Genomic DNA, 21,832 nt, shown 5'->3' with positions numbered 1-21,832 from the left:
AGAGTAGCCTATGTCACTCTCCATCCCTTCAACTTTCGCCGCTTAAAAAGTCACGTACGTATCGCTCCGTTTTCCCGTGATAAACGGACAAACAAACAGACACACACACTTTCCCATTTATAATATTAGTATGGATTGTATTAATTTACGCGATTTCTCGAAGAACTGTTTTTCTGAGATGAGGCCGTTTAGCAGGCATGGGACGGTCTATATCGCGGCAAAATTTACTTATTTAGTCGTATGGCAAAGAACAGAAACATTCATAGGTTAAAATTAAGTCCAATCAGCCATTTATTGGCCTCGTCGCTAAGGGTGATCTGGGGGGTTACCATGATGTACTAAAGACGTTCAGTTTAGGTTGAGAGAAAGGGACACATCTATAGCAGTTACATAGCTCCGTCCCTCTCTCTCAACCTAAACTGAACGGCTTTAGCACGTCATGGTAACCCCCCAGGTCTTCTGTAGGTCCATTGGCATAGCGCGTCACGGGGCAATCCTCTATTATGTGCTGGATTGTTTGTGCAGTCTCGCCACAATTGTTGCAAACCGGGGACTCCACCCATCCACACCGGTGTTTATAGTAAGCACAGCGACCATGGCCAGTACGGAGTCGGTTGAGGTTACACCAGTGCCGTCTTGGGAGATCGTAGTCTTTGATTATGGTGCCTGGTACGATTTCTGATCCTAGCTTTCCCTCCATCAAAGACTTCCACGACTGTGACCACTCACTCTTCAGGTTGAAACAGTCATCTACAAGACTCTTGAAGATACTGTAGGAAGCACTCCTGGATTTTAAGCGGCACTTGGCTGGGTTCAGAAATTCCGGGTGGATTGGGAGACTTGGGTTCTTTTGAATCCTTGTTATTTCACGCATTAAGGCCTCCTTCCTTCTCAGGTCTGGCGGGGCAATCCGAGAAAGCACTGGCAGCCAGTGGGCAGGTGTTGACAGTAGTGTACCAGAAATGAGTCGCATAGCTTTATCGCGGCGAAATAATCTCGCGTTAATCATGTGCTAGTGGTGTTAGTTAAGTAGTTTAAATGTATTATTAATGTTATATCGAACGAGTTCTATTATAAGACAGACGCTCTAATGTCGGCCATTATAGACAAATGAAGTCTGACTAATGTGTCACTATTTGTGTTGGTTTAGGAGATCAGACGAACATACAGACGGGTAGAACATTGAAGATAGTCGTATCAAAAATAACAACATAATGCGAATTTTCAACTGATCGACCTTTTTCATGTTTTATTTATTTAAACTTTATTGCACAAATTAACAATAAAAAGTACAATTGGCGGACTTAACGTCTTAAGGCATTCTCTACCAGTCAACCATTGGATTTTACACTATAACTTGAGCTTCATATGTATCCACTGAACACGCCTGCTATGTATGATCAGTGGTCAATATTTAGTAGTAGTAGTAGTAGTAATCACTTTATTGTGTACAGCAGTTTATAATTATACAATTTGTAGGAATAGAGATACAAAGGCGAGCTTATCCCTATAAGGGATCTCTTCCATAAGGGATATTTAATAATGAAAAAAATTGTAAAGTATGGAAAAAAATCGAAGAGGTCAAAATTGACCCTAGTCGTAATTGGGCATTTTCGCGAGAAAAGATGCAAAAAAGTTTTTTTCTACAAATAGGTAGGTACCTAAGGTTTTCCACTTCGTTACCATTTTTCAAACACTTTGTACAGCGGTTACGAAGTGGAAAGTATGCAAAATAATAGAAAATTTTAGTACCATTCTTTTGTCTTTTGTTTTTTTGTCCTAGATCGACTGGGCTCGTGATTCTGAGTAGGAAAAATCATAAAATTTACCTACCTTTAAAAATATTTTCGGTGATTCTGTCGCGAAAGTAACTAATTGCCCCGCTGTATCTTCAGTTTCCTTATAATTTTCTTGATTAACAACTCTTCTTAAAATCATTAAGACATTTTCTAAAGCCGTGTGTATCGCCAATGAAAAGTGTACCGCAGAACAAAGCCGCTGGCATGTCGTCGCGCATTTATCAACTCGGCTCTTTAACTGCCGTGCGTATTTTCGCATCCGTCATTAGTAAGTAATCATACCAACTAGTTGTGTGACATTTTAACTCGACGTCGGATTGTGAGGCAAAATTGACATGACAGGTCTGGCGTAGTTGGTAGTGACTCTGCCTGCTAAGCCGCGGTCCTGGGTTCGAATCCCGGTAAGGGCATTTATTTTTGTGACGAGCACAAATATTTGTTCCTGAGTCATGGATGTTTTCTATTTTAACTATAAAACTCCCGTGAGACTCATACATATTTAAAAAAAATATTTTAAGCGGGTTACTCACGTATTAAGTCGATATAGCGTTCGACATGTTTCGGCTCAAACCGAAACATGTCGAACGCTATATCGACTTAATACGTGAGTAACCCGCTTAAAATATTTTTTTTTAAAGATGTTTTCTATGTATATAAGTATGTGTTTATCTATTTAAGTATGTATATATCGTCGCTTAGCAACACTAACAAGTACAACTTTGCTTAGTTTGGGGACAAGTTGATCTGTGTAAGGTGTCCCCAATATTTATTTATTTATTTATATCATCGCTTAGCACCCATAGTATATATAGCTTTGCTTAATTTGGGGCCAAGTTGATCTGTGTAAGGTGCCCCCAATATTTATTTATCTATAGCACACCTCTGACACTGGCGATCAAACAAATTGAAAGAGGCGCGTTCCTAGCACACAGTCTAAGCTCGTGTAGGTGAACGCGTACTGTAGGAAGTAACCGAGAGCGGGGAGCGGGAGTGGCCATACTGTGCGATACTGACTAGTTGACTACTCTTTATTATACTGTCGTCATAGTAAAAGAGTACTATCGTACAGTATGGCCCATGTATGGCCACTCCCTACACCCCGCTGAAAGAGCTGCCCACCCGCTCTCGGTTACCTTACCGCCTGTCAAAAACGCGACCAGTCGACCTGTCATATTTCACTCATACTAGCATGATGAGCCTGTGTGGTGACGGGTTAAGAATTTCACCACCCCCTTTCTTCCCGTGGGTGTCGTAGAAGGCGACTATGGGATATGGGTTAAATTGTGACGTAGGCGAGAGGCTGGCAACCTGTCACTGCAATGTCACAGTTTCGTTTCCTTTCAACCCCTTATTTGCCAAGAGTGGCACTGAAGCTTCAGTAGTTTCATGTGTTCTGCCTACCCCTTTATGGGATACAGGCGTGATTGTATGTATGTATGAACTAGCATGATAGGCGTTCTACACGAGCTTAGACTGTGTGCGTAGGAACGGGCCTCTTTCATATTTTTGATCGCCATTGCTCGAGGTGTTCTGCTGTCAAGAGGACGCTGTTTTTCTGATGTATGCGGTGACGTTTTTCAGGACCTATTCCCTGTAGTTTTACCGCGTAAAAATGAATAGGGGTTTACTAAATCGTTTTTTGATAAAACTTATATTTTCGGAAATAATCGCCCCCCCTAACTTTTGAACAATGTGATTAAAGAATATGAAAAAAATCACAAAGGTAGAACTTTATAAAGACTTTCTAGGAAAATTATTTTGAACTTGATAGGTTGAGTAGTTTTTGAGAAAAATACGGGAAACTATGGAACCCTACACTGAGCGTGGCCCGACACGCTCTTGGCCGGTTTTTAATTAAGATAAAATTACTTTTTAAATATTTATGAAATAACTTTCCAAACTAAAAAAACTTTCAAAAGCTTACTCAAAAGCTCCTCACCGTTAAAAAGCTTTATTTTTCCTAATTCCCCCATTTGTATGCAAAATCGCGTAAAAAGTTTGCATTGTTATCTGTGGGATGTTTTACATAGAAATTAAGACAAAGTTGACATTAGGGGAGGGGGGGGGGCTATTGTGGTGGCGGTAGATATTTTATCGATCGATAAAATGTCGCACGTTTTTGCATACAATTTGAATGAGGATCATAATTTGTTTTATCATCATCAACTGGGTCATAAAACGTCGGAGGTAACAGAAATTGGACAAATATCGTCACTACTTTTAAAAAAACTTGTATCTTCGTCTGCCAATGAAAAGAAAATTGTAGTAAGTATGTATGGAATGCATATATATACTTACTGCGTTTAAACTTTGAGGAACAGTATCTCGTATCTCACGAGATTTTTTAAAAGTAGTGACGATATATTGTTTTCAGTACAGATGTTGTTTTTTTTACGCACTAGTGCGAGAAGTGGTTCATTATATGCCAGGTCGAAACTTCGGAGGTCCATCTGTACTGAAAAACGTCGTTCGATACACGTGCGAAAAGGGAATTCGTAACTCGTGTCGATTTAAAACACTCCCTTCGGTCGTGTTTTAATTTATCGCCACTCGTTTCGAACTTCCTCTTTTTCGCACTTGTATCGAAATGTACTATTAAAGAAACACAGGGGCCGAACGCGATAAAATAACACACACGATGACGAAAACGAATATCGGGTTTGGTGTTGTTTACATCGCCATTGATATTTAGTCTTCCGCGACCACGGCTAGTGCAACCTGGCCGAAACGTTGGGTAAAAGGTAATAATGTTATTTTATCGAATTCGACAAGTATGTGTCTTTAAAAAATATGTAACAGAAAGTGTAATCTGATTTAAACACCTCCTACGGCTTCTACATCCGACATAGTAGGAACGAGCTCTTGCAAAAACGCACGATTGGATAATATATATAGTCAACCAATTGGAACCCTAGGCCACTGTAGAACTATGTCATAGTGATGTTATAAATCAGATTGTAAGAAATTTATTACTGCTTGTTATTTTGACATGGTACAATTTCCAAAAAAGAGTAGAAATGGATTTTTTTTATCATAGCAACACCGTGGTGCTAAAACATTGTGTGAAAGGGACAGCGCGATGGCATTGGCATTACGCTGTCCCTGGCACACCGTGTTATATAAAATTTATGACAGTCAGTGTGAGATCATTATTCTGTTCTCATACAAAAGTGACTCAATACCAATAGTTGCCACATGTAAAACGCCACCCTAAGTGCGTTTTCACATTATCCGATCTGATATCGGATGTCGGCTGGATTTTAAAGGGAAAAATCAAAGATGGCACCTTAATGTATATGATATCGGTCCTACATCCGATATCGGATCGGATAATGTGAAAACGCGCTAAGGTGTTTAAGAATTGAGGGAAGGCATGGATAAATTCGCACATATCCAGCAGGCCTCCGTGGCGCAGTTAGGAGCGGGGCTGGCTCCGGCAAAGCCAGAGGTCACAGGTTCGAGTCCTGCCGGAGGTGTGAATTTTTCCATTTTTCTTTTAATTTAAAAATAAAAAAAGTATGCAATACGGTTTACATAGACGATGGCTCCTATTATGTTCTACTATTTTTGCCTGGCTGATTTAAGCTAGGAACATACTACGCGGACGTCCGTCGTAAATCGACCTTGGACGGGGATCTGAACAATGAATATAATATACACTTAACCGTGCAAACTATCGGTCGATGGACGTGGACGTGGCCTTGAGCGCATGGACGTCCGATCGAAATCTGGCTCGCTGGATATTTTGTTCCGTGCACACTGATCGGTCGCGGTCGCGGTCGATTTACGACGGACGTCCGCGTAGTATGTTCCTAGCTTCAGTATTCGCTCGCTATTATCTCTCGATTGCAGAATCGCCCCCTAAATAAGATAATAGAGACTGAATATTCATCGGCTTGAATATTCTCGTTAGCGCCTTTTTTGAGCTTCGCCTTTTGGATGGCTTTGTTACCCTGTATACCTGGGCGCCTAGACAAGGTGACGATTGTTTTCAGAAAACTAAGAAAAACGACGCTAAATTATCAATAAAAATGACGATAATTTTGACGATTTTTATGCAAAAGTTTATCAAATTGACTAGGCTCGCTAGTTTCTTTGACTTTTGTTTTGATTAATACTTACTTAAGAGTCAGTCAAAGTCCGTTTTTAGACTCAGTTGAGTATTTAAAACGAAGTAGAAAACTACCAATTTTGAGTTTTCCTGCTGTTTGATATTGACGGACTCTTCATCATTTTGTAATATCAAATCAAAGAATATTTCTTAAATCTGAATCCCTCTCCAGGCAAGCCGTTAATTCTAGATTGACAGTGCTTTTAGAGGCTTTTAAGCCTGGTCTAGCTTTAGCTTAGTCTAGTGCATTGTGCATTAGGGCTAAAAAGTAGGCACTGATTCAAGAAGAGTTGAAATTTTGTAAAAATGTCACCGGGTTAGACCGCAAAAGTAGATTGCGGCATTTGTTCTAAATGATTTAAATGGAAACACAACGGAGTAATAAGAAATCGTATAATTAAAACATTTTATTATAAATGGGCTTACTCTTGGCTACAGACTAGCCAACTAAGACGTGGCCTACGATTTCAATTTCAATTTATTTAATAAAATATAAAAATGTAACATTACAGGAGACCTAAATCATTACATTTCTTAAAGTAAAGTACATACAGCTTATTTGACAAAATAACATTAATGATAAATACATTTAAATAGAATTCAGTACGACGAACATGTAAAATAATAATAATAAAAATAAAATAAAAGCACAGTAAATTAATATTAGGTCAGACTTTCGCATATCTTCAAACATTCACTCTCAACAACCGTCCAGCCATCCGCAAACACATCACATGAGTGCTGCACAGCACCGAGCTTATTGAGCGCGTTCATCGCTCGGCAAACTGGTGAGTTGCGCCGCGAGACCGTGCGAGCGGGAGGGACCGCGAAGAGGCGCAGGCGGTCGGCGCGGAACCGTGCGCGCCCGTCCGGGACGAATAGGCGGCATGCCTCACCAACTAACTCAGGGCAGTCAAGACGACCTCGCAGGATACGGAGGACTGTCACCAGCTGGTCGAACAGTCTCCGTGTCGCCAGTGCGTTATATCCCAGCGTGCCCTGTAAGTAAGCTGTCGGATACATGAAAGGGTAGTATCCGTACAATTTCTTATAGAGAGTACGCAAAAAACACTTCTGAACCTTCTCGATCATCAATGCATAGGTTGTTTCGTATGGATTCCATACACACGCACTTGCTTCCAGTTTGGATCGTACAAGAGCAGTGTAAAGAATTTTAAACACTCCTACATGCGTAAACTCTTTGCAGTTGCGTGTAACATACCCCAGGCGCTTGAAACCTTCCGTCACCAAAGATCGTATGTGGTCATGGAACGCAAGCCCAGGATCAAATACCACACCCAAGTCCTTCATAGAATGAGTGCGGGAGAGCGGCTCGCTATCAATGAAATAGGTCGCGGGTATTTCCTGCCTAGCTCGGGTGAAACTCATAATGTAACACTTGGCTACATTAAGAGAGAGGCGGTTTTTAACACTCCATCGATGTATCGCATCCAGGTTACGTTGCATGTCCCGGCAGTCTATCGGGTCTCTGATATTTACCATAACTTTTATGTCATCAGCATATAACAGCAGTTTACCAGAGACCAGACAGCCAGCCAGATCATTTACCATTATGGTAAAGAGAAAGGGGCCTAGCAAGGATCCTTGGCTAACACCTGATCTCGTAGGATACAGGTCAGAGTCGAAACAACCTAGCCGAACGAATTGTTTACGATCCTTCAGGTAGCTAGCAAACAGTTTTAGGAGTGATGGGTCGAAGCCCACCACTGACAGCTTCTCTAGGAGGATATCATTGTCGACTTGGTCAAACGCCTTCCTGAAATCAAGGTATGCAACATCAACTTGGCATCCTTCATCCAGTTTTTCCGAGACGTGGTTTACGAGACTGAGCAGGTTTGTATTGACGGAGCGCCCTTTCCTGAACCCATGCTGCGCATCATTTAAATAAGGGTCAACTAAGGTGTACAATTTCGAGTGTAGGACACTCTCGAACACCTTAGCAAAAGAGCTCAGAATGGCAATGGGACGATAATTTTCGGCTCGCGACTTTTCACCTGACTTTCGAATCGGTGTCACTCTTGAGGTTTTCCAACTAAGAGGGTAGGTGCCAGACTTAAGCGCCAGATTGAACACGTGGGCTAGAAGACTCGCAAGTAGGGATTTAAAGGCCTTGATTATGAACGCGGGCACGTTATCAGGACCAAGCGCACAATTCGGTTTCAACTTATCAATTGCCAGACTCACCTCATACTCAGTAAAACCAGAGATACTTATAAGGTTTTGACTACCAGCAGCTCCCGCTGTTTCTGCACTTAGTTTTGGCTCACGGGAGAGAAACACAGTACTGAAATAGTCAGCAAACGCACCTGCTGCCGCTTGTCCACTAAACATACGGTCCCCATACGTAATATTGGACTCGAAACCGCCCTTGGTTCGCAAGTTCGATACGTGTTGCCAAAAGGATCTTGGATTCGTTTTCAGACGCTGCTGAATGTTACTGATGTAGACACCGTACGCGGCAGAAACTCTTTTTTTATATCCGCCCTAAGCTGACTATACTGAGTATAAATATACGAGTCACCGGTAACTTTCCAGCGTTTATGCAAGTCAGCTTTCCTTTTTAGGTCCTTGATGACATCCGCGGAAAACCAGGTTGGGTACACTCTGCTGTTAGTCTTTCTACTACGACACTTTTTGGGAACGCATGCATCGAAACAGTTATACAATAATTCATACAACCGCTCGACCGCCCCATTCACGCACTTTTCAGCCAGCACAGGACTCCAATCAACCTTAGAGACTCGGTCGTATAACATAGGAAAATCCGCTTTGGAAAAGTTCCAGTCCGTGATCGGGTTGATGTTGCTAGGTTCAACCGTTATCGCTCCTCCAGGTTGCACCGGTGTAACAGTAATCTCGAGAGGGGGATGATAGACATCGGCATGCTCTACTAAGCCTTCAGATGCTGCGCATACACTCACAGCTCCTGAACATTCAGAAACAAGTACCACATCCAATTTACTTCCCTTACCATTAACTATGTCGTTATATTCAGCTAAATTACAAAATGTCAAAAAATAGTTATAATAATTATTTACATTTAAAGTAGCACTATTTAAATTGAGATCTCCCAAGACAATAGTATTGGTATTATTTGTTACAGTAGTACAATCTTCCACTTTACAAAACCACGTCATGTATTCAGAATCCCCAGCACTGGGTTTGATATAAACTACACATATTAAAAACTCAACACCATTCACCGCAATCGAGACCCACAAGTCCTCTCCAGCAGCAGTTTCCAAATCCGTTCGCCGACGAAGAGCTATGCCAGGTCTCGCAGCCAAAAGAACACCACCTCCTCGTGATCCCCGGTCACGCCTTAGCACAGACCAGCCGTGTGGAGCCACCTCGAGGTCGCCAATCATCGAATCCAAGTTCGTCTCAGTAACAGCGACAACGTCTACGTTTAGGAGAGACACGTTATTACGCCAACGCCTCAGCTTAGTCTTTAAGCCGCGTACATTCTGGTAAATGATTTGAAGTGACGAGACGGAATTAGCCCCGCTGCGAGAGTGCGACTGTGGCATCATCACCCTTGTTGACTTTCTCACCGGGGGCGGGGTGGCGACGCGCATGTTGTACGCGCCCGGTGGAACGCTGAAACCATTCTCTTACTTGAGTCCCTGCCGGCCATGCTTCAGGCAACATGAACCGCTCAAAGAGGCTTTCAGGAACCGAAACAATAAATGACGCATAGTTTTCATGGCGTAGCTTTAGTTTGTCGACCTTGAAGTTCTCAGCATGACTTATCCTTTTCATATGAATCACAATCTGTTCTGATGTAGTTTCCGGCTTGAAGAAACAAGCGTGTATTCGCCGATTCCGTTCAATAGTCTGGAGATTATGATTCTGGCCAATCCCTTTAACGACTGGCCGTGATGGCAGTGATTTACGTTCGCCAAAGGGACGCCTAGCGCCATTACCGGTAAGGTTACCAGTAGCCTCACTGCACTGCCCATTGTGTAGTTGTGTTTTAAAAGCAGAGGACCCGTTCGAGGCAACGACGGGAGGAGAGGCTGCCACCAACTGCGAGGATCTTTGCTCTCCGGTTTTCTGCCGCTTATAAGAAACCTGTTTCCACGAGTCCTTATCTTCTGCCTTCTTGGAACACTCAACAGGTGGCGAGCTTGTTAACGACGGAATAGTAGGTACCAAGATATCATTAGGTATTTTCTTATCGTCATCGCAATTGGTCACGTGTGTGGCACCTCTATCCTCCGGTATCACCCCGTTCGTAGTTCCTGACTGGAGTCGTGTCCTGAGACCTCCCGTGCCAGACGGCGCCACTTTAGGTGTACTGGTAACTGCCAAAGAAGAAGCTCCCTGGGCTGAAGTCAAAGGGATGATCTCGTGCAAGGAAGGATTACCACGTAGATTTCGCAGCTCTTGTAATTGACGATCATACTCATCCAATTTACTTTCTAGAAGTGCCACCTTGATCTTCAATTCGGTGACCTCTTGCCTTAAAGGCTGCAATAGACTGTCCTGCTGCGTGAGAGCAATTCCATTATGATCCGCGATGAGTTTGTTGGTAATTCTATTTATGGCGTCATCTATTTGTACCTGAAACTCCTCCTGCATTACAGTACGAATAGAATTAATCGACAGGTCATCATGCCTCTCGCTCATCAGCTGCTCACAGTGTTTATTCCGTATGGTTGGATGGAATGATTGGTTATCAAATTTTGCGTCGGAGAAACGTGAGGTTGATTCGCCAAGATTTCTTACAGTAGATGCCGTGTCATCGAGGCCAGCGTTGTAATGGTATCCTAGCGAGCGCACTGGTGTGTGGGTGTTATCGCCCTTCGGAAGTTTACTGCGACATCCAAAGCACATCCAAGCTGCAACTTCTTCGGATGTCAAAGTCGGGAAAACATCTTTAGGAATATTAGCGCATATATGATCATAGAATAAATTACAGCCTCGGCATTTTATTGAAGGTTCTTCCACGATCGGAGTCTGGCAGCCAGCACAATTCATTGTAATTTAATAGTGTTGTCTTGTTTTGGAACGCTACCCTGTCAAGTTTCCACGTGAAACGGAACGCACTATAAAAACTATTTTGGTGAGGCAACACTATGACAGCAGCTGTCAAGTGTCAGGTGGTAGAACGCCCAATCAGCTGTTACAGTTTCTTAGTCAGATAAGATCGGGTCCCGTTATTTTTGGCTTTTTAAACCGATTGTGGTGTTTAACGGTTTAAAATATGGATCTTACCGAAGTGCCCGAGTGTTATTTAAAGCTTTTCTTCGCATTGTGTTTGGAAAATAACCTTACACAGGTTGGTAACTTTCACACTAAGACTTATATTCAAACTTTAAAACAACTTTGCATTTATTAGCAATAAATTATCGTAGAGCTCTTTGTTTACTTGTTTACATGGCCAGAGTTGCCAGCGTTAGTGGAGTGAGCTCGCCCAGAAGATGCCTGGTTCACCCTTGATTTGAAGGTTTCCGGGTTATATGAGCTCGGAAATATAAACGCAAACATTGAATTCAGAAAGTAAAATAAACGTAGCATTTTTCAGAAAAATATACAAATATATGCCGCAGAAATGTAGTCTAGTTCTGTCGCGCCAAGTCTCAAGAGCGATAGAGATAGATAGCTACGAAAGAGATATTATCGTGAGCGTTTGTACATTCACCGGCATAAATAAGTGATGATTTCTGTACCTGTAATATAATATAAATATTATAAGACATTCCTACACAGATTGACTGAGGCCTACGGTAAGCTCAAGAACCGTGTTGTGGGTACTCAGACAACGATATATATAATATACAAATACATATATACATAGAAAACATCCATGACTCAGGAACAAATATCTGTGCTCATCACACAAATAAATGCCCTTACCGGGATTCGAACCCGGGACCGCGGCGTAGCAGGCAGGGTCACTACCGACTGCGCCAGACCGGTCGCCGTCAATCACTTCTTTATGACGGTGACTGTACATTATGCTACGCACGCTAAACCTATTTTTTTTAAATACCTATTGATTGATTTGATTTATTAATTAAAATTCTACAAAAAAGAAACCATAACTAAAAATAATTACAAAAATCCATTATTGAAATGTCGCCGGCATTATGTTCTGATTTATTTAAATGTGATTACATGACTAGGTGTCCCTTTTTGTCCAAAATTCCCATTCGTTGCATCCAACTAATGAAGGCCGCCCTTTCATGCACTTCTGCGCGTACGTCACCTGCGCATTCTGCCAGTGCGCGCTCTTGCCACACTGAAAAAAAAAAGTTTTTTCCCAAAAAAATATCGCTAAATATATCTATTCGCTGGCTTGGTTGAAGTCTTGGTGGCTCAGTTGGCAGAGCGCTGGAGTATCGATCCAGAGGCCGTGAGTTCAAGTCTCACCCAAGGTAGACATTTTCCACTTTTAAATTTATTCTAAGCCTAGTGGCATCGATTGCAGACGTTTCTGCTAATCAGAAGTTAAAAATATTTTTGGCACAAGCTTTTATCACCGACTGTAATTTTCTTTAAACAATCACCTACTGCTCTCCGAGACGTTTTTAAATACCCCTGACTCGATGATACGATATTTCATTTCAGAGTTCCTATGGCCACCTTTCTGCTCCATCATTAGATCAGCTCCATGGTACCATAATATAGCATTGTCACGTGATTTACATATTGTGTGCAAAATTTTAGCTCAGTCGGAAACCGGAAAGTGGGTCAAATTGAACTTGCAAGATATGATTACAGACAGACAACGAACGGGACAGGTGAAATTAAATAAAACCTTGTAAAAGAAAAAAAAAACATTCGGGATACAACTAGAGCACACCTCGGACACTGGCGAACAAATATTAAGTACTAGCTTTTGCCACGCGGCTTCGCTCGCGTTAGAAAGAGACAAAAAGTAGTCACTCTCCATCCCTTCAACTATCTTCACTTAAAAAATCACGACAATTCGTCGCTCCGTTTTGCCGTGAAAGACAGACAAACAAACAGTCACACATACTTTCCCATTTATAATGTTGCCAGCTTTTGCCTGCGGCTTCGCTCGCATTAGAAAGAGACAAAAAGTAGCCTATGTCACTCTCCATCCCTTCAACTATTTCCACTTAAAAAATCACGACAATTCGTCGCTCCGTTTTGCCGTGAAGGACGGACAAACAAACAGACACACACATTTTCCCATTTATAATGTTAGTATGGATGAAAGAAGCGTGTTCTTACACGCATTGTGTTCTAAGCTCATGTAGAACGTGTACCATACTTGTATGAGTCGGATAAGACAGGTCGTGTTCGATTTCTCTAATATATTTGGTCGCCATTGTCTGAGGTGTGCTGAGTGGGGAGAAAGGGGGTACATACCTGACCCATCGCTACACGACTGCAGATCCAGCTGGCAATGGTTCTGGAACACTCTGGCCCTGTTGGACGTGTAGGCGCAAACAGGCGTGTACATGTCCGGACATCGAGTCGGGCAGTAGTGGTTACACGGGAGACCGTCCGCGTTGGCTGTCATCGCTCTGGATGGGAACATTGCTATTATTTATTTTACATAAAAGTACAAAATAATCTGTTAAACAAAAGCCTTTCTTTCAATTATTCACAGCGTCTAGCTCCCGTCTTCACAGCACACGCTATATTAAAGTTACAGGCGTCACAACACACCTCGGACACTGGCGACACAACTTGGACACTACTGGCGACACACCTTCGACAATTGCGATCAAATGTAAAAAAAACGCGTTCTTGACAGACGGTAACTAAGAGCCGGTGGCATTTTCAGCGTTGAGTGGGTGTGGCCATACTGCACGATAGTACTCTTTATTATACTATAGTCACAGTGTAGTAAAGCAAAACTGGCCCGGTTGGACGTGTAGGCGCAAACAGGCGTGTACGTGTCCGAACATCGAGTTGGCTGTCATCGCTCTGGATGAATATTGCTATTGTTTATTTTACATAAAAAGTACAACATAATCTGTTAAACAAAAGCCTTTCTTTCAATGATTCACAGCGTCTATCTCCCGTCTTCACAGCACACGCTACACTAAAATCACTGGTGTCACAGCACACGTTCTTTGTTAAGTTATCATTTTCCCTTTTTAGCACCTGACTCTGATGAGTACGAGTATTTAAGGTATAGTTAATTAACGCTTACATGACCGTGAACATCAATCACGCGTCAAGTAGCGTGAATTATCAGTACCACTACTCGATACTAGGTGGCAACTGTGTCTCGTCAGCCAAAAATGGAATATTATAACAGTTGAAGGAATTGAAAACAGAATACTGATTATATTGTAATATTAGCTAGAAATTGGTGAGCATTAGACTTTTCGTTCGTCGCGACCTCTATTGACAAGTTGCAGTACTGATAATTTACGCTAGTTGACGCGTGATTGTCGCTAGATGTCACTTAACTATGCTTATACAAATAACCGCCATTTACTGATGTATCGAGACAAACCTTATTGGTTTAACGATACTATGTAAATTAATTAGAGATTTATGTTTGTAATTACCTAAAATAAATAAATAAATAATAAATAGAGTAACAACTCTTCCCTTACTTATTCCTCTATGCCGTGAAGGAGTAAACATTGTCTGTTTGTCTTTGATATATACATATGTGGGGAGACCCTAAAGACAAATAACTCCGTATACGTCAAGAACTTTTTTATTAATAAATGAATCTAGGAGTCGGAGGCCCCTCTTCACTTGAAGAGGGGCCTCCGAATTGGCCCGAAACATGTCGCAGCAAATAGCGATATAAAAACGTGAGTACAACCGTAGATTCATTTATTATTTAAATATGTCTCACGAAAGTGTAACGTGTATAACCTTTTTATTAACATTTACTGCTTCTATTCTTAATAAGAGACAATAAGTGTCCCATACTTTGTTACTTTCCTCTTTTGTTACTCTATACAAATTGTGTGAAATATGGTAACAAAATAAGAAAAAAATCATATGGGACAATTTTTTTTTTTGACTATTAATATTGAAAAGGCTACTGATTCTGAGTAGAAAATAACAAAATTTTAAAAAAGTGGCAAAAAAAAAGAAACGCTTAAATATTTGGGGAGGCTCTAATACAATAAATTGTATTGCGTTAAAATTATTTTTATTGATATGTGACTGATTCGCTTGTTCACCCTATCCCGGTCTTGTCCCTAGTGCTCTCGCTAGATACTGCATCATTTTGGATCTGTACTGAGACTGGCTGGCTATGACGTCATGTTTGAAGCCGTTCGGATATCTTTCCACTTTTCGCTCGTTGTAGCTTTTTCTGAGCGGTACGGGATTGAGAATGGGATAATCTCTGGAACAATTTTTGTGTTTCATTATTATAAATCAAGGATTATTTATATATGATTTACAATTAGCTCCATTTTTTAGCGCCATCTATTAAATACTATCATAATTCATAACTACAACGATGATGCCTAATTTTTTTTTTCAAAAGGTGTATTGACGTGATATCATGATAGGTATTAAAATAAAGAAATGATAACATTTTGCAAAAATATCATTTTTGGCACAAGCTTTTATCGCCGTCTGTACCTTTTTTTCAACAGTCATCTACTGCTCTCCGAGATGTTTCTTAAATCCCCTTACTCGATGTGATACGACGTTTCATAACAAAGTTCCTATGACCGCCTTTCTGCTCCATCATCAGATCAGCGCCATGATACCATAATATTGCATTGTCATGTGCAAAATTTCAGCTCAATTGGAAAACGGGAAGCAGGTCAAATTTAGCTTCTACGTTTTGACGCACACTAACATACAAGGCAAGTTGAATAAATTATTAAAAAAAATAAAAACACGCTAAAATATTTGGGGAAAATATGATTTTGGTCACTTCCAGTCTGCACAACAGCGCCATCTAATTTTAAGCCTAAAAGACCCATACATTTCAGAATATGAGCAAATTTGTTATACTCCCGATAGAAAGGGGTTCTATATCATCAAAGACATGTGTAACTCTAACTCCAAAACACGACCAAACGACGTTTTACGCGCGACGCATACTGCGGGCGCTTGCTCGGTGCGCGTAGCTGCTGAGGACAGGCGCAAGGGGGGTCGGCGGCGCGGGCGACGTCACCGTGGCGAGAAACTCATGAGAAAGGTCCTCGAAATTGGACCGAAACATGTCGAACGCTATATCGACTTAATACGTGAGTAACCCGCTTAAAATATTTTTAACTAGTATATTTAGCTAAAATTCTCAAATTGAAAGTTGGGGCTCCTTTCCATTTAAGCATTTTCGCTCCAGGCCCACCTCGGTCCCTGGCGATCAAATATATGAAAGAGGCGCGTTCCTAGCACACAGTCTAAGCTCGTGTAGGTGAACGCGTACTATGCTTGTATGAGTGAAATATGACAGGTCGACTGTTCGCGTTTTTGACAGGCGGTAACTGTGTGGTAACCGAGAGGGGGTGGGCGGCACTTTCAGCGGGGAGTGGCCATACTGTACGATAGTACTCTTTATTATACTGTGCTCCAGGGTGCGTAGCCAAATGGCACAAACGCTCACGAAACGAAACGCTCGGAGACATCTATCTCTATCGCTCGTGCGTATCGGCGCGACAGAGCCAGACTACCTTTCGCGGCGTTTCGTTTTCGTTTCGCGTCGGAGAAATTCCATTCGGCCACGGGAACCTATAGCGTCTCAGAGAGCGCGCACACGGTCAACTTTTGGCATCGACTTTTTTGTCGCGACCATGGCCTAGTAAATATGAAAGTGCGCACACGAGGTGACGCAACTTTTAATACAAATACGAAAGTCGCCGAGCAACTGTGTCGTCCGTGGGCGCGCACCCTTAAAAACATTTTTTTATATAAAAAATGGGCTTACTCTTGGCCACAGACTAGCCAAAGGCAAATACGTGGCCTACGATGGAGTGAGCTCGCCCAGAAGATGCCGTTCACTCTTTATTTGCAATAATGTGTAAAATACCGTCTGCTATTGGTTCGTCGGCCGCTTGTCTGCCCACCGCTCGGTTGGCTTCTTGGCAAGGGTCTGGGCTGGTACTGGATCCAGCCAGTGTGCTCCTGGGGAGGCAGGTGGCTACCCACTCCGTCGCATTGGTCGATTGACACTGTTCTATACCCTGAAATATAGTATGAAAAGAATTTAACCTTGAATATTTAGTATGGGAACACTGCTACTGTTCAGATTATATTTATTTTTCTGAGCTCATATAAAGCTGGGTCCACACTTGTGACATGGTGACGGACCGGACTACGCGGCATCGAACAGGACATGTTACGCTAAATGTCTATCTAGGTTGATCTAGGTTGTGCTGACACGGTCACAATCCATGAGTACGACGAAATGTTACAAGTGTTATGCGCGGATCCAGGGGGGGGGGGTCAGGAGCCTAAGTTGGCCATACAAATAGACCATAGATTTACCACCATTAATTGCATACTGTATTTTAAACAAATTCCCTTGGTTAATAATTTTTTTTTTCATCACACAAATAAATGCCCTTACCGGGATTCGAACCCAGGACCGCGGCTTAGCAGGCAGGGTCACTACCGACTGAGCCAGACCGGTCGTCTTTGTCTCTAAATACTTACTGTTGTAATCGTACTTCAATCCACAGTTGACCTTCCTAAAAAAGCACTCATTCTTAAACAGTCTGTATTTAGGCCTTTTATTTTCCAATTTCACCCCGCAGACGGCTTCGAGAACGTTCTCGCAGTCTAAATTCTCGCAATCCATAGGATTCTCGTAGATCTCCTTGTATTCTTTGACGGCTTGTTCTATTCTCTCGTCGTCCATTTCGTGCTTTATCTTCTCTTCTGTTCTTTCGTCGTTCTTTCCGGGCTTGAAGACCACTGCGCCTTCTGCTGGGGCCTCTGAAATAATCAAATATTTATATTTATTTATACAGGTTTTATTGATGGCAAACAGATTACAGGTTATACAGGATTTGAGTAAAGGGTCATTTCTGACGACAATGACGGGGTGTTATAAGTTTGACATGTCTGGCTGTCTGTTTGTGTGTCTGTCTATGGCATCGTAGCTCCCAAACGGATGAACCGATTAAGATTTAGTTTTTTTTTTGTTTAACAGCTGAATTACCTGTCTCTGTCCTATACCGTTCATCATGTCCTTTACTGAGTCTCTTCTCACCCCGCCTGACTTTCTGAAACTTGGGTCGTTGTTCCCTGATGGTATGAACTGTCTGTCAGTCAGTCTATGTCTGTCTGTCAGTCTGTGTGTGTGTCTGTCTGTGGCATTGTACCTGTCTCCGTCCTATACCGTTCGTTGATCACATCTCCTACAGCCACTCGTTCCATCATGTCTTTTACTGAGTATTCGTCTCGTCTCGCCCCGCCTGACCTTCTGAAACTGGGGTCGTTGTTCCCAGATGGTATGAACTGTCTGTCTGTCAGTCAGTCTGTCTGTGGCGTCGTACCTGTCTCAGTCCTATATCGCTCGTTGATCACATCTCCTACAGCCACTCGTTCCATCGTGTCCTTTACTGAGTCTCTTCTCACCCCGCCTGACTTTCTGAAACTTGGGTCGTTGTTCCTTGATGGTATGAACTGTCTGTCTGTCAGTCAGTATGTGTGTGTGTCTGTCTGTGGCATCGTACCTGTCTCAGTCCTATATCGCTCGTTGATCACATCTCCTACAGCCACTCGCTCCATCATGTCTTTTACTGAGTATTCGTCTCGTCTCGCCCCGCCTGACCTTCGGAAACTGGGGTCGTTGTTCCCAGATGGTATGAATACCACGTCGTTGCCCGTTTCTGGGTGTGCGGTCTGAAATAAAAACAATATTTTTATACATGGTGTCCCGAAAACAACGCCGATACGAAAGGGGGTGACAGGACATCTTATTAGCTATCACATTTAAGCGAATTTGACTTTAATGGTTTTCGGGATGATGGCACTTTTTTTACTTAATACTATTTAAAATCACTAAATTTTTACCGACAATTTAGTCTGCGTGAAATAATGGTGAAGATTATGAGAACGTATCATTATTAAAAATATTAAAATCGTATCTTCTATGTTAAATATTATTAGTAGGTATTATAAATGGGAAAGTGTGTGTGTCTGTTTGTTTGTCCGTCTTTCACGGCAAAACGGATCGATGAATTGACGTGATAGTTGAAGGGATGGAGAGTGACATAGGCTACTTTTTGTCTCTTTCTAACCTGAGCGAAGCCGCGGGCAAAAGCTAGTAAAAATATAAATTTACCGTTTGCTCCAAAAAATCCTCATCATTCTTCTTCTCTTCAGTCTTCAACTTATCCCCCCTCCCCTTCCCACCCCTTTCCCCCTTTTTGTTCCCCTTCCTAAACGGTTGTACCGGCGCCTGCACGTCAGAATGGCCCATGTACGTCGTGATCACGTCAGAAGTGGTGTGGGCCATGTGGCGTTGCACGTCAGAAGAGTCCTTATGGTTCTGCAATAGAACGAGTTTTTGTTGGAATTGAAACAATTCACGATTCATTTAAAAATGATTCACGGTACGATTAGACTTATATTGCGTCGAAATATCGAGAGCTTGACAAAAATAAAAAATGTAAGTAATCACGGTCTATATCCCGGTCAATATAAGTCACCCCCTTATTAATAAAGTTACTAAACTGATTAGTAAAAAAGTGTTTTGTCCCTTTTTGTCATGTTGACTTATGTATTTGAGAGAAAGGGACAATTACTAGCTACTTACAGGTACCGGTCAAAAATTTAAGTTCACTCCTTGTTTTCAGTACAATTGACTGCTTTAGAGAGATAGTTTTTTGTAGTTCAGACGTCAAAATTTGTTTCGTAAACAATTTAATTTTTTTTAACATCTGTTTTCCTCAAATCTTATAGGCTAAATAATTATTTGGCCTATATTATCTGGCTAAAACTGTGTTTCGTGTAAAGATGTGTCTCAATTAGTGGCAAAGGCAAGGCCATAAATATAACTAGCATTTTGCCGTCATGTTTATTAGATTTTAGTGAAAGAAGGGTACGTGAATTGTGTCTAACTAGTAAAACAAATCTCCACAAAACAATAAATATAAGTTGAAAACATATTTCGACTGCCAAACCGAAGATAATTATCGTACAAAAGTACTCATTTGTACCGAAATCAAAGGGTGAACTCAAACTTTTGACCGGTACTGTAGTTCAGTAACTTTTTATTAATAAGGGAAACAGTGTTTATTGAACTTGAAGCATGAGGACTCTTTTTGAAGTGGAGAGATACATACTTATGTTTTTTTTTAACTTCTGATTAGCAGAAACGTCTGCAATCGATGCCACTAGGCTTAGAATAAATTTAAAAGTGGAAAATGTCTGCCTTGGGTGAGACTTGAACTCACGGCCTCTGGATCAATATTCCAGCGCTCTGCCAACCGAGCCACCAAGACCTCAACCAAGCCAGCGAAATCTTCCACTACCAAGGTCAATGGGACCCGCAGCGACATCTACCGTAAGAGTGTTAAACTTCTTAAACGGCAACCGGAGTTCCAAGTCATATTGGAAATTCACCAGTTACGATACGCTAACCATGCTAAATTTTTTTAACTGATAAGAGTTACTCTCGGAAACAGCTCTAACGATTTCGCTGACATTTGTTTGCAGGAGTCTCGGGAATGAAATATCGAATATCGATCTAGCTCAGTCTTAGGTCCCAGGTAATACGAATTTTAGAGTTTTCATGCGTTTTTCTTTATAATATAACCTAACCACAAAATTAAAATTTTGAAAAAAACTCCGACCGCGACATAGTAGACCGATTTTCATGAAACATGGCTAAGAACACTCCCGACTAACTCAGCTTTCAGACAAAAAAAAACTAAATCTAAATCGGTTCATCTGTTCGGGAGCTACGATGCCACAGCCACAGACAGACACACACACAGACAGACAGACAGACACGTCAAATTTATAACACCCCGTCGTTTTTGCGTCGGGGGTTAAAAATAGGACTCCGTGTAAAAATGACACATCACCTGTCCATGCTTAAAAAAAAACAGCGACTTTTTGTGACTAAAATAAAAATATCGTTTTTATCTACAAACAATAAAAAAATTAAAAAAATACCGTTTGCTCCAAATAGTCCGAATCATTCTCCTTTTCTTCACTCTTCAATTTATCCCCCTTCCTCTCTCCCGCACTCCTCCCCCCTTTTTCGTTCCCCTTCCTAAACACCGGCTGCACGTCAGAATGGCCCATATACGTCGTGATGACGTCAGAAGTGTTCTGAGCCATGTGGCCCGCGTTTGATAAAGTTAGGAGTGATAATGCTGTGAGCAGGTGCGCGTTAAACAACATTGTGGGATTGAATGAGATTGGTGATTGTGCTGGTATAGTTGGCATGACTTGTGAAGGTTTTTGGAAATATTTTTGCTTGCGATTTATGGGCATTTTCGGTGAAGGAAATCATCGTGAGGAAACCGGACTAATTCCAATAAGGCCTAGTTACCCTTCGGGTTGGAAGGTCAGATGGCAGTCGCTTTCGTAAAACTAGTGCTTACGCCCAAACCTTGGGATTAGTTGTCAAAGCGGACCCCAAGCTCCCATGAGCCGTGGCAAATGCCGGGATAACGCAAGGAGGAGGATGATGATATGGGCATTTTCGCGAAAAAAGATTGAAAACCTTTTTTTTTTCAAAATAGGTAAATTTAATGTTTTTCCTACTCAGAATCACGAGCCCTTTCGACCCTACTAGGTAACAAATTAAAAGCGTCCTTAATTTAATTTTTCCACTTCGTTACCATTTTTTAAACACTTTGTACAGCGGTTACGAAGTGGAAAGTATGCAAAATAATAGAAAATTTGAAGACCATATTTTTGTCTCTCGTTTTTTGTCTTAGATCGAAAGCGCTCGTGATTCTGAGTAGGAAAAACATAAAATTTACCTAACTTTGAAAACATAGTTTTGGTGATTGTTCTCGCGAAA

General features: G+C 41.7%; 1 protein-coding gene across 1 annotated transcript; it reads right to left on the bottom strand.

Moving 5' to 3' along the window:
- Positions 1–11,778: 11,778 nt before the first annotated feature.
- Positions 11,779–21,204, bottom strand: LOC125239491. Its single transcript, XM_048147105.1, has 7 exons — positions 20,974–21,204; positions 19,136–19,342; positions 18,525–18,693; positions 17,500–17,781; positions 16,874–17,027; positions 13,276–13,433; positions 11,779–12,178 (listed from the first exon to the last, which is right to left on the bottom strand). Exons 1-7 carry the CDS (start codon positions 21,202–21,204, stop codon positions 12,051–12,053), a joined length of 1,329 nt encoding a protein of 442 aa, XP_048003062.1. The 3' UTR covers positions 11,779–12,050.
- Between the last annotated feature and the right edge of the window lie 628 nt (positions 21,205–21,832).

The sequence above is a fragment of the Leguminivora glycinivorella genome, chromosome 25 (assembly GCF_023078275.1).
Source record: "Leguminivora glycinivorella isolate SPB_JAAS2020 chromosome 25, LegGlyc_1.1, whole genome shotgun sequence".
Lineage (NCBI taxonomy): Eukaryota > Metazoa > Arthropoda > Insecta > Lepidoptera > Tortricidae > Leguminivora > Leguminivora glycinivorella.
Note: the sequence above shows the minus strand (reverse complement) of the source record. Positions and strands in the feature narration are given on the sequence as shown.

Bases quoted from the DNA above. Each gene is read 5' to 3' on its own strand.
- LOC125239491 (XM_048147105.1), bottom strand. From the start codon at position 21,204: ATGTTGTTTAACGCGCACCTGCTCACAGCATTATCACTCCTAACTTTA. The intron at 17,028-17,499 runs GTAAGTATTTAG...ACTATATTTCAG, and splicing joins ATTGAAGTACGATTACAACA to GGTATAGAACAGTGTCAATC. The intron at 13,434-16,873 runs GTATTTTACACA...GTTCCCATCCAG, and splicing joins CGACGAACCAATAGCAGACG to AGCGATGACAGCCAACGCGG.